The 12,334-nt window shown below is 32.4% G+C and overlaps 1 protein-coding gene and 1 long non-coding RNA gene across 2 annotated transcripts; both read right to left on the bottom strand.

Moving 5' to 3' along the window:
- Window positions 1-7,721: 7,721 nt before the first annotated feature.
- LOC115228317 lies at window positions 7,722-8,170 on the bottom strand. The gene is made up of 4 exons (XR_003883204.1): window positions 8,048-8,170; window positions 7,956-8,017; window positions 7,856-7,925; window positions 7,722-7,825 (listed from the first exon to the last, which is right to left on the bottom strand). It is a non-coding gene; the product is annotated as an uncharacterized LOC115228317 (long non-coding RNA).
- Window positions 8,171-11,681: 3,511 nt separating this feature from the next.
- LOC115228314 (mRNA export factor-like) lies at window positions 11,682-12,094 on the bottom strand. Its single transcript, XM_029798922.1, has 3 exons — window positions 11,958-12,094; window positions 11,834-11,926; window positions 11,682-11,801 (listed from the first exon to the last, which is right to left on the bottom strand). Exons 1-3 carry the CDS (start codon window positions 12,018-12,020, stop codon window positions 11,682-11,684), a joined length of 276 nt encoding a protein of 91 aa, XP_029654782.1. The 5' UTR covers window positions 12,021-12,094.
- Between the last annotated feature and the right edge of the window lie 240 nt (window positions 12,095-12,334).

Genomic DNA, 12,334 nt, shown 5'->3' with positions numbered 1-12,334 from the left:
TAGAAAGATATAACCAAACTCTCAAACGTTGGTTGGGAAGACTTTGTTCGCAACAGAATCTATAAGGTGGAGAGAAATTCTACAGAAGGTGGTGTATAAATACAACATAACTTGTCATCGCGCAACTGGAAAGTCACCATTTTGGTTAGTCTCTTTTTATTTACCCAGTCTATTTTACGGAATAACGGGTTTTAATATTTTGCCATGTGGAGGCGCAAAAGAAGAGATTAACTCAGAATCGGAAGAAACGGAATTATCCTTAGAAGTAAAAAACTCATAATGAAAAGTATAAAAGAAAAGTTACAGAAGACGCAAATAAAAATTTTCGAAAAAAAGATATCACAATTGGAGATAATGTTACAATTAAAATTGATTTCGATAAAAATATAAAAACAAGAAAATATCCACTCACTAGTTTTTTTAGCAAGGAACAATTTCTAGTAGTGGAAGAAGTTTCTCTGCATTCCGTTCTCGTTGAGAATTGCACATCTGGTGAAAGGAAGACAATTCCAAAGTCAATGATTAAAAAATTAACTTTTAAAAAATTACATTTTCATTTTATATTCAATCAATTTGTAATGTTTCTTTAAAAATTGTTTCATAATATAAGTGAACTTTTGCTTTGTTTTATTCGACATAGGAGACGTTGCTTCTATACTGAAAGAAGGTCATCTCGTCTAAACCCTTTTCGTCACATAAATAAGGACCGGAAGAGTTTGCACAGAATCTGTAGCGGTTGAATACAGACTCTGTTGAAAACTGAATTTATATTATACGAGACTGTTTGGGACAATGTTTGTAAATTTTATTATCTACAAAGAATTTAGATGATTTGGAGTGATAAATCCGATTTATCACTCCGGACACTTAGAACGGGCCTAGACATTATAACTTACGACAATTATTATAGAGTGATTAACTTTATTTATACTTCAACTAAAGAAATAAAAGTTTTTTGACATAATGGACATTTTCCTTTCATCAAAAGCCAAGGATCTATACAATCTTTGTGAAATTGATGACTAAAATAAAATATAAATATTGTTTTTTTACTTGCATGGCATAGTTCGAACTATTTCACCGCACAAAATTTCAGATATACAAATTGCGCAGAATATTTCAATCGATTCATTCTAGAATTGTTAAGTATTTAAAATACTTCATATTTTTGGCAAGGAAAAGTATTGATGTCATTTATTACTCGTTTTTTAAATGCCCTCTAAAAAATCTTTGTTTAAATTTAGATACTTTTAGAACGAAATGTTGTACTAAAAGGAAAGGATTCTGAGCGTTAAAAAGTTTGTATAAACAATACATAATCAATATAGCAAATGCAACATACGAAACATTACTAAGGAAAATGTAAATCTTTTTCCCAATGAAATTTTTTTCAGATTTAAAATAATCAACAACATTGACAAATATTTTGATTTTTAAATTCAAAAGTGTCTGCAATTTAAATCCAATATAGTATTCACAGCGTACAATACAAATATTTCCTATGGATAACAAATACTTTATTTACCAAATGAATTTAGAGTTTTATTTTCTGTTCCAAACATTATAATAAAAGAAATTGACGAATTTCTAATCAAATTAACCGCATTATTATCTATTATTTCCAGAAGAAGTACATGTTGATTTTTAATATTTTTAAGTTCTCCAGCTTGTCGTACATCAACCAGTAAACCGTGAAATTTTTTTTCTTTGCAATCAAATCTTACGTTTATAGAATCAAGAGTATTTGCAAATCTTATTTCCATTTTATATGGATTTGATTTTATTCGAAATAAAAATATGAAAAGTAAAAGAAAAACAACCATCAAACAAAATGAATAGTTATTAACGCTTTATAATTTAGAATTATTAGTATATAATTTCATTATTATGAAAACCACAAAATTATAACCTCAAACCGATTAACAAAAAAATTTCTTTTTTGAGGACCTATTTTCATTGTAAAATAACTCGGTTATCAAATTTAATTATAATTAAATTTATGTAAATGTTCTATAAAATTAGGTTAGGTTATCCAATTAATTCGTGTCCAACCCTTGGAGATCTCAAGCTAATTTTCTTCACCTCTCCCGGTCATTCGCAATTTCAAGAAACCAAAAAAATATATGACAGAATCATCAGAACGAAAAAAGCAACTGTCAAACCAGTGAAGCTCCTTGTTTCCAAGCAGGTCAATATTAAGCCTTCTCTTTTTTACGACTTCTAGTTTCTCTTTGCTTAAACCTCTTAAGTTCCACGTTGCAAATGTGTGCAATTCTGCGTGAAGACTCGAGATTTGATGTTTTGCAGTGACTTTTTAACCCATTAGGGCGTAGGAAAATTTCCCTACAAGATTTTTCTGGGACTTAGATACAGTGTAGGAAGGTCTTTCCCCACGCACAGCTTTTATATTGAGATACTTTACAGAAAATGTAAAACACCACAAAACCACAAAATTTCTCTCCAAGGCATTCATTAAATGCACAAATGAACCAACTTAATTAAAATATAACTTAAATGTAGCAAAATAAACGCGTGTTTTTACTTATACAGTATGGTCCAAAAATATTACACCCCTTGACTTTTTGACAAATAAAATCAATTTTCGATACTAATAGTTAATTACTTAAACTATTTTATGCAATTTAGTTCCTATTAAAGTTGATTTAATGATTTTTATTTTTTTTAAACCAAAAATCAATTTATTTTATATCTGTGAGCAAAAACATGAAAAATTGCCGGTTCATAAATAGTACACCATTTAAAAAGTCAGTATTTGGTGTGCCCTCCTTTATTTTTGATGACTGCTTTTAGTCTCGAAGTCATTGATTCCACCAATTTGATACATTTCGTATGGAATTTTTTTTCCATTCTTCAATAATTAAATTTTCTAGATTGTTTTTATTTGTGACGTCAAATGTTTCAATTTTTCTTTTTAAATAGCACCATAGGTGTTCAATTGGATTTAAATCTGACGACATGCTCGGCCAGTCCAATTGCAAGATTTTTTTTTAAGTCAAAAAACTTTTAGTCTTCTTTGCAGTATGCTTCGGATCGTTATCTTGTTGGAAAATCGGATTTCCTGAATGATCGTTGATAAAGGGAATCATTTTTTCCTCAAGTATATTAATGTACATGTCTGCATTCATGATCCCATTTATGATATAAAGTTCACCAGGTCCTTGCGAGCTCATAGATCCCCATATCTTTATGTTTCATTGTAGCTACTATGCATTTTGGATTTAGTGCATCGCCATTTTTGCGCCACACATGCTGAATTCCATCTGATTCGAACAAATTGATTTTGGTCTCATCTGACCACAGAATTCTATTCCAAAAATCCATATTTTTGTTTACATATTTTTTTGCAAATTGTAAACGGTTTCTTTTGTGCCTTTTTGACAATACAGTCTAACCTCTTTTTGGGCCACCTAATGCCCCAAAAACAGGGGTTTCCCCAGATAGAGGGTTTTCTAATATTAACAAAAAAAACTAACGTTTTGTAATTTAAAACCAAAAGATGTTTATTCTTAATTTCATTTAACAATTTTAGTCTTTACTTGTCGGGATTTCTCATATTTATATTTGATAGGCCTTAAAAGATTTATTTATCTACAGTGAATACCATTTAATATTAATTCTTTGCCTTTAAAAAAACATGAATTTAACCAGTTCATGTGAGTAACATGTTTTGAATGAGCGAATTATTCCCATGTCAAGCGGTTGAAGCAGCGGAGTAGTATTTTTAGGCAAATATAAAAAAATTTATGAATGTTTATCACTATTATTGGGTTCTCTAAAGCCCTCAGAACCTTCACATCCATCAAAATTACATATTTCTCGTTTGATTCTAGAAATAGTCCCTTTGCTTGTCTTGAATTTGTTTAAAACTTGTCTTTCAGACATATTTTTCGTTTTTAAAGCCTTGCAATCTCTAATTTGTCTTTGACAGAAATTCTCTTCGGGATAACAACAGAAACACGTTATTATTAGTTATTATAAAATAAAATTCAAAAATTATAACTAAAAAATATATAATATTAAATGCCCCATAACGGGGTTTATCTTATAAAGAATAAACAGAAAAATTCCTAATAGAAATTCAAATTGCCCCAAAACCCGAGGGTGCCCCACGTCCGGGGTCGCCCCAATAAGGGGTTGCACTGTAATGGTTTCCCTCGAGGTACTAATAAAATAATATGTCACATGGGCGACTAGGTCGCTATGGGCAGCCAGTCCTTTTACGTGTTTCTATGGAAACCACAGAAAAGGTATTAAATATTGAATATAGCAATTTATATTTGGAAGAGTGTAGATTAATCAATTACTCTAATTAAAAATTACATTTGAATTATCTTTTAAAAATGGCTTACCCAAAAGTATATTAATTTTAACAGCGTGGTTACTCACACTTTGTGATGTCTGGGTTTAAGGGTTACGTCAGAAATATTAACGAATACAATCAAATTAAGGAAACGTTAATCGGGATATTCCCGGAGGATATGAATGCTCGAAGCAAACACCGGTTGGCCAAAAAGGCTTCCAATTTTTGTCAAAAATGCCTGAAGAATCGTCAGCAGAAACATCATTTAATTTCGAGTTAGGGCTACGTTAGGGTTAGGGTTAGATTTTGAATATTTATGTTGTCACTTGCCAACGTTAGGGTTTGGGTTAAGGTTAGGGTTAGATTTTGAATATATTTATGTTGTCACTTGCCAACGTTAGGGTTTGGGTTAAGGTTAGGGTTAGATTTTGAATATATTTATGTTGTCACTTGCCAACGTTAGGGTTTGGGTTAAGGTTAGGGTTAGATTTTGAATATTTATGTTGTCACTTGCCAACGTTAGGGTTTGGGTTAAGGTTAGGGTTAGATTTTGAATATTTATGTTGTCACTTGCCAACGTTAGGGTTAGATTTTGAATATTTATGTTGTCACTTGCCAACGTTAGGGTTTGGGTTAAGGTTAGAGTTAAAGTTGTTACAAATTTGCCTAAAAATTTGATGTAAATTATAATTTGCTAATGTTGCAATTTATATTATCAAAAATAAAAATAATTCACATTATAATTTGCTAATGTTGTAAATAATTTTACTATTTTAAAGCAAGCATGGTTCAAATATAAAACATCATTTTCTCGAAAATTTAAAGTTCAATCATTAGTTCGTATCGTTTGCCTTTATATTAGTTGGCCTTTTAGTAAATATTTGCTATGTAGTTGCCATGGAAACACGTAAAGGCCAGGTTGCCCATAGGGGTCTGATCACCCATGTGACATAATAAAAAAACATAAACTAATAATAAAAATATTTTTGTATATTAAATAAAACTTTATTGGGTAATTATAAAGCACAACAGATGTTGAATTTGTTAAGAGTGTACTATTTATGGACCATTTGAAATTCATTAATTTTTTTTAAATATATGTACAATTAAATTCATTTTGATTTTCTACAAAATGAAAAATTCATTAAACTCTAAAATAGATATAATTCACAAAAAAATAATTAAATAGATGTATTATTCTAACAGATATAAGATTTTTTCAACAAAAAAACAAGGGGGTGTAATATTTTTGGACCATACTGTAAATTACGCGGTTTAAAATATATAATCTGTATATTATAATATAAAAAAGCGCAAAGCAAAAACAACATTTTAAAGACAAAATAAATATGTTCTTAACTAAATTTCCTTCACCATATTATTCTATTCTAAAATTATTAAAACGCGGTTTTTGTTGAGAACGAGGAAAAAAATCTCCGTTCTGCATTTTTATTTGAAACAAATCAGATTAGTTTAAACTACAGTAATAAAAGGTATTCTTTCCTAATAAACCAAGTATCCTTGTAAAAATCATTTTATTAAATCGAACCGTTTTTAACTGTAAATTAAAAATCTGTCACTAAAGACTATATTTAAATATATGGTTAAAATAAAGATGAATTTCAAGAAAATATTGGCCGATGCACGTTCCAAAATAGGAGGGACCAATAAATGAAGCAACAATTTATACTAGATTATCTAAATCAATTTTAGATGTAAATAAAAGAGAATATTATTGTATATAGTAAAAGACAAAAATCAGCAAAAATATATTCCTATTTATCAATTTACCATTAACGTTATTTCTTCACACTTAAAGATCTAAAAAAATTAAAAAGGAGAACTTTGTGTCAGAATTTTTGGCCATATAGCCTTTATCCTTAACTGATTTGGTTAAAATAGTCAGCCATTTCTTCTGTTCTTCTATACTCGGGGCAAGCAGCAAAAGTTCACTAACATCCGACTGTTTGGAAGCCACTAACTCAATGTAATCCAATCCTTACTATTGCAATGTTTTTGATACTCATTATTATCCACGTGTTCTCGATGGAGTTTAACATGACAGACTTACATTGAAACAAAACAAAATATACTTTTACACTCCATGGCGTGTGATGGAGCAAAAAAAGAAGACAAGCCTTTTTTGCACATATCGCATGTGATATCTCCCTTTCTATACGTTATAGCCACCATTTCATGATCATTGTAATTGATTACTCCGGATGTCTCCTTCACAGACTTATCTCCAATCGACTAGTATAAATCAAAAATAAAGTTTCCCACCATCAATGTGTGGCTGGACTTAAACGAGGCTCTGTGTCTATGAATGATCCCCTCGTTAGCATATATTATCTAAGAGTATATTAAATAATAATACATGAAATATTTTTGGTACATCTGATTCATTTGCATGAAAAACATCTCCCTGGCTTACAGCTCTTACGTGATAGACTTTACTTTAATGAATATTAGTCAATCCAATGTAGTACCCAATGTCGATCACCATTTCTGCTGTCTCTTTGTTTTTTTCAGTATAAAAAATCAATTTGTCTACATTGAAAATAACAAATTTCTTATTCCATCCATGTCGCTTTATATTTTTAGAAGCGGTGTACAAAATACCTTCCTTTTGACCTAAAATTTCAAAGAAATACAAAAACCGTCAAAGTCAAAACTATTGAGTGAAATATGATCACTCCGTATTTGACTGCTCGTTGCTTTGAGTGAACATAATTCCAATTCCAAGTTGGTTTTATCGGCCAGAGTTCGTCCACATGTTTCTGGAGAGATTTTTTGTCGGACTCGTACTTTTGTCGGGACTATAAATTTAGAACTACTCTAAAACTTGTTTAAGTTCTTGTTCAAGTCGTTTGAACTCCATTTCCTTCTTTTTGAACTTGACTTCAAAATTCGAACTTCCCTTCTTTCCTGACTTCATACTGTTAATCTTCAAATGCGATATTTCCGCCAACTTATTCACAGCCTGAAATTATTTAAACAACAAAACCTGTTCTTTCTTTATCTTCTCCACTTGGAACGACTTTTCTAAAGCAGAATGTTTTTCACGTAATATCAAATATTCATTGTTAATCCTCTCAAGCTCTAAGGGATTCAAACAATGTTAATTACCATCAAATCTATCATTCTTTTCTTTAAAGTCGGAAAGCTAAAGATTATATTTTATACTAAGTTTACCATTTCGTGCGAAGCTGCCGCAATAGAATCAGCCTCCTCCTTTAACTGAGCAGAATTGAATTTCATTTCTTCTTTCTCAGTCTCCATAGATGCCACGAGTTTCTCAAGCCTAGTTTTATCCGCAATAAGAAGTTCTGCTTGTTTCTTTGTCTCGTCGAGTTCATCTGCCATCATTGTGCTTGAAAATAAAAAATGTATTAGCAACAGTTTGTTTTTCATAACAAGCTGAGTTTTCTTCATTTCCGCAATCTCATCCGATTTACTTCTAATCAACATTTCCTTCATTTTTATGTCCGTTTCAACCTCACTCTAGAAATATTGTCTAAGCTAATATAGCACAATCTTGTTATCCTTCATTGATATTAAAATGTTGTGATTCTCAATTGTTATTTCACTCCTGGCCAATGACCTGGATATTAATAAATACAAAATAACTAACCCCTGTGATTCTGTGAGTTCATTCTGAAGGTCAGACAATCTATTCTCTTTGATGTGCAGTTCCTTAGTAGGGAATTAGACACTGATCGATACAGATTTTAATTTATTATGTTCCTCAATCATATTGCTGATTTTAACATTCAAGCTTTCAATCTCTCTCACATTCACAACCCTCTTTGCTTTCTCAGCAGAGTTTAACACATTGATTTGTTTATACTAAAATCACTTAAACCACTAAATTGACCCTTCTTTCGGTATCATTGAGCTTTTGCTGCATTTCAGAATATTTTACTTTCAGATTAGCCAACTCCAGACCATCTAAAACTAAATCGAAAATATATAACCCGCTTTTTGTTGACTATCGACAGGCTGTTGGCGATTATCTGTCAACTCAGATTTCAATTCGTTTATTTCTTTGATAAGTGAATTGTTTTTATCTTTTAATTCATCATTGGCGTATTTTGACGAGGACAAATCATCTATTATTGATAACTGTTAAACTTACATTCAATTTCAGTAATCCGGGCCTTATAATCGATTACTTCGCCATTCAGGCGAGTCAAATGTCCGTTCAAATTATCATTTTCTGAAGAAAGTCGTTCTTTCTCTTGCTTTATACTTTCCAACCGAGAATTAGTAGTTGAGATAAGAATTTCCTTATCCGCCAATTTCTAGAAAATGACCAAATCGATGCCTACAGTTTGTGTCTCAACAAGACATTTATGGACATTTGAATGAACCACAGCGTCATTATTCAACTTTGCAGTGGTAGATTCATATTCGAGTTGTAATTTAGATAGAATCTCTTTATAAGTTCCAATTTCTTTAGTAAGATAGTCGACTTGGTCCTCATCTGCTAATAAATTTTCCTTATAAGTCGCAATTTGCTGCTTAAGTTTGATATTTTCGGCAGTTAAGCTTTCAAGTTTATCAGTGCTCTATAAAATATAAATAAATGTATCATTCACTTCAATTGTCAACGAATTAAGCTTCTTTTCGGTTTCTTTTAGACGAATAGTCAATTCCTGGGTAGACGAATCATTCAACTTTGTACTAGACACGTGGGATTCGTTGTTTTCTTTCAATTTTTTAATCTCTCTTTTTAATTCTTCGATATTCTCGCTATCATCCACGCTTTTCCTAACCTAGATAATTACAAAGTATTCCGAATACAGCTCCATTCTTTGAATAGCATTGAGCCGTGACACTGAATACAATACAATTTAATTAGACCATACCCATAATCCCCATTGAACGTAAAACCAATGAATTGAATATTATTTCCTTCGAAGGACTTTGGAACAGGCATACGAGACATTGGCAATTCCTCTACAACGTCGTCAAAATACTGAGTATCAATCTCTCCTTTAACCTCAGGCACAACAGGAGGGATAGCTTAGCATATTATACAAAAAATGACCATTTCTAATGTTTTCAAATGTCCAACCGGTGTTTTTAAAAAAATCGTGGTTTTTCAACTCCTCTGGGCCATTTCGACCCAGACGTTCTTTACTTCCAGTCAAAAGGGCTCTAATAACTGACTTTGCCTGGTTAGATGTTTGCACGTCGTCGGGAAACTCTAGGCTCCGTTTATAGTCCATAATCTTTGCATAAGTTCCGACAAGCGAATCGGCATAAAACGGCGTATCGTCTAAAGATTAGAAAACAAAAAAACTGTAAAGAATTTCATATATTAACACCCCAATCGACCAATAATCACACTCCACTCCATATTTCGTTGCAGAGGATTCGGATTGGAGAACCTCAGGGGAAATGTAATCCGGAGTGCCTACAGCAGTCGAAGAAGTTACAAACCCATCCTAAAAATATAAATTTTAACTATAACCTCGTCTAATTCTACACAGGTGCCAAAGTCAGCCAATTTCACATGGCCTTTAATGTCAATGAGAATATTTTCAGGCTTAATGTCTCTATGGACATATCTCATCCCGTGAATGACGGCAACAGCATTAATAACTTCCGCGATATAGAACTTGGCCCATTTTTCACTCAAGTCGTAATCCTCAATGATTTTGAGAAGATTGCCACCAGGAACATATTCCATGACCATATATAGGTTATGGTAGTCCTGAAATGAGTAGTTCAGCTATAATAGTAAGAACAGGCATTCTCACCGCAACAATCCACTCACTAGCAGCATTTGCCATTATTTGTCTCTCTTCAAAGAAACAAGCCGACTCTCCCTTATCAATCTAATCTATAAGCCAAATTGAAATATCAACCATATCGACTTTGCTGAGTTGTTTCATTGCATGGACTTTACGGGACTCTTTATTGCGTACTAGGGAGACCTTTCCGTATGCTCCCCGACCAATGACCTTGATCTCTTCAAAATCTGACACATTTACGCGGTTTTTGCGGATAAACTCTTTAATTTCTTCATCTGTTTGGATTAAAAGAATAAAATCAACATCGATTGACGAAATTTTTAAAATTTTGGTGTTTCCTCACGTTTGAGGAGGAGCAATCTTGTACAAGTGATGTTATCGCATCCTAACTTTATAAATATGCTAGTTCTTGCCAGTAATGCGTCAACAAAGATGGCAGATGTGGAATCTTGCACTTTCTCGAGAATATTTGAAACACGAGAGAGTGTATCAGTAATTGTCATTTTCTAAAGTAATTTAAATATTATTGTTGCTTTAATTTGATAAATATTCATGGTAAAAATATTATTAAAATAAATAGTGGGTCGGCAAGGAATATTAGTGATAAGAACCAACGTTTACCAATTAAAAATACAACTCAACAATAATGACCTGAATCAGATCTATTTTAAATTTAAACAAATATTAAAAAAGAAAATTTAACTAATAAAAATTAAACAAATTAATTTATCTCCACGAATAACTAAAATTACAGTCATCAACCGAACCTAGACGACCCGGTCATGTCATTGCCAGTAGCCTTAACGTGTATTTCCTGTTTGATAGAAGACAGATTATTCTTATATCCCTAATCAAATAAAGTAAATATGACCACCTTTGACCAGTCATACCCCACGGCCACTGCCATTACATTTCCGTCCCCACTAAAGCAACAAGCCGTCAATGGATTAGAATAATCACGTGAAGTACAAATCTTTGCTTTACTACGAATGTTCCAGCCATAGTAAAATCCGTCCCCTCCAGCCGTAAGCAGTGTTTTTTGAACCGGATGAAAGGCCATTGAGTTTATCTACCATATATCCACCCACAAAGCACCATGTGAACGTTCTGGCGAGGAATATTCCTGGTTTGAGGGGCATTTTGTCGGTGACATTTAAAAATGTAATTATCGGCACTATTATTGATATATACGACGTGGACTCGGCCATCACACCCCCCAACTGCGTACCCATCAGGCAGTTTATTGGCGTTCAAATAGCCTGCCACAGTCCTACAGGTATATTTGACGTCATTTATCGTGTCCAGTCTATGAAATCGGGGCTCGTTGTCCAGTGCACACAACTGTACTTTGTTGTCTGCTCTCAATAACAACGCCATCGGGTAGACCTATTAACAAATTTAAAACCTATCAATTACTTACAACGTCAGATGCTATGTATTTCACTTCCGATGTGAGGACCTTCATTGGAGTCTGTGAACGTGAGTCCCAAAACTAGAAATAAATGATTACTTTAAATACCTTAACGGAGCAGTCCCAGCTCACAGTCATTAGACATTTATAATTTGGGGAGTCTATGAAATGGACGCTTCTAACTGGTTTATCGTGCTAGAAATATACAAATTATGAGTACCTTGGCTACATTGACGTACTGGTCACTCTGCAAGTCCCACAACTTTGCAAAATTGTCTCCACAGGCTGAATATATTTGTTTACCGTCCTGGAAAGTAAATATTTTAATATAAGAAATACGAGACTCCAACATGTGTGGAAGATTGGCTGAGTGTCTGTTTTCTTTGCTTTGTAAATTACATTCCTGTCAGAAGTCACTTCATAGCATGAAATCTACAAATTTAGAAATTATTCAGGAATATACTGATGCTTCCCATGAAGAGGCTGCCAAGAGTACAGAGGTCGCCATGTTTGGACCAAACGACATATGAGATACTGTGTCGTTTGGAGGGTTAGGTGCAGTGACTGAATTTTTGTTGGTTGAAGAATTGAAAACTGTCATCACAAGAACTCAATTGTTTAATTAATTTATTGTTTTTATAAATTTAATTAATAATAAAATTATTTTAACAAATATTTTACATAAATCTTTTTTAAAATGAAATTAGTTTTAATACTTTTTCGGGAACTACTATATAAGCACTCAGCGCATACTAATTCTTACCGTCCATTTATTTAATTTAATTGTATAATTCTTTAAGGCAAAATGGAAAGGTGTGATATTATTTGTAAGGAAGATTT

This window comes from Octopus sinensis, unplaced genomic scaffold (genome assembly GCF_006345805.1).
Source record: "Octopus sinensis unplaced genomic scaffold, ASM634580v1 Contig10316, whole genome shotgun sequence".
NCBI classification, from domain to species: Eukaryota; Metazoa; Mollusca; class Cephalopoda; order Octopoda; family Octopodidae; genus Octopus; species Octopus sinensis.
Note: the sequence above shows the minus strand (reverse complement) of the source record. Positions and strands in the feature narration are given on the sequence as shown.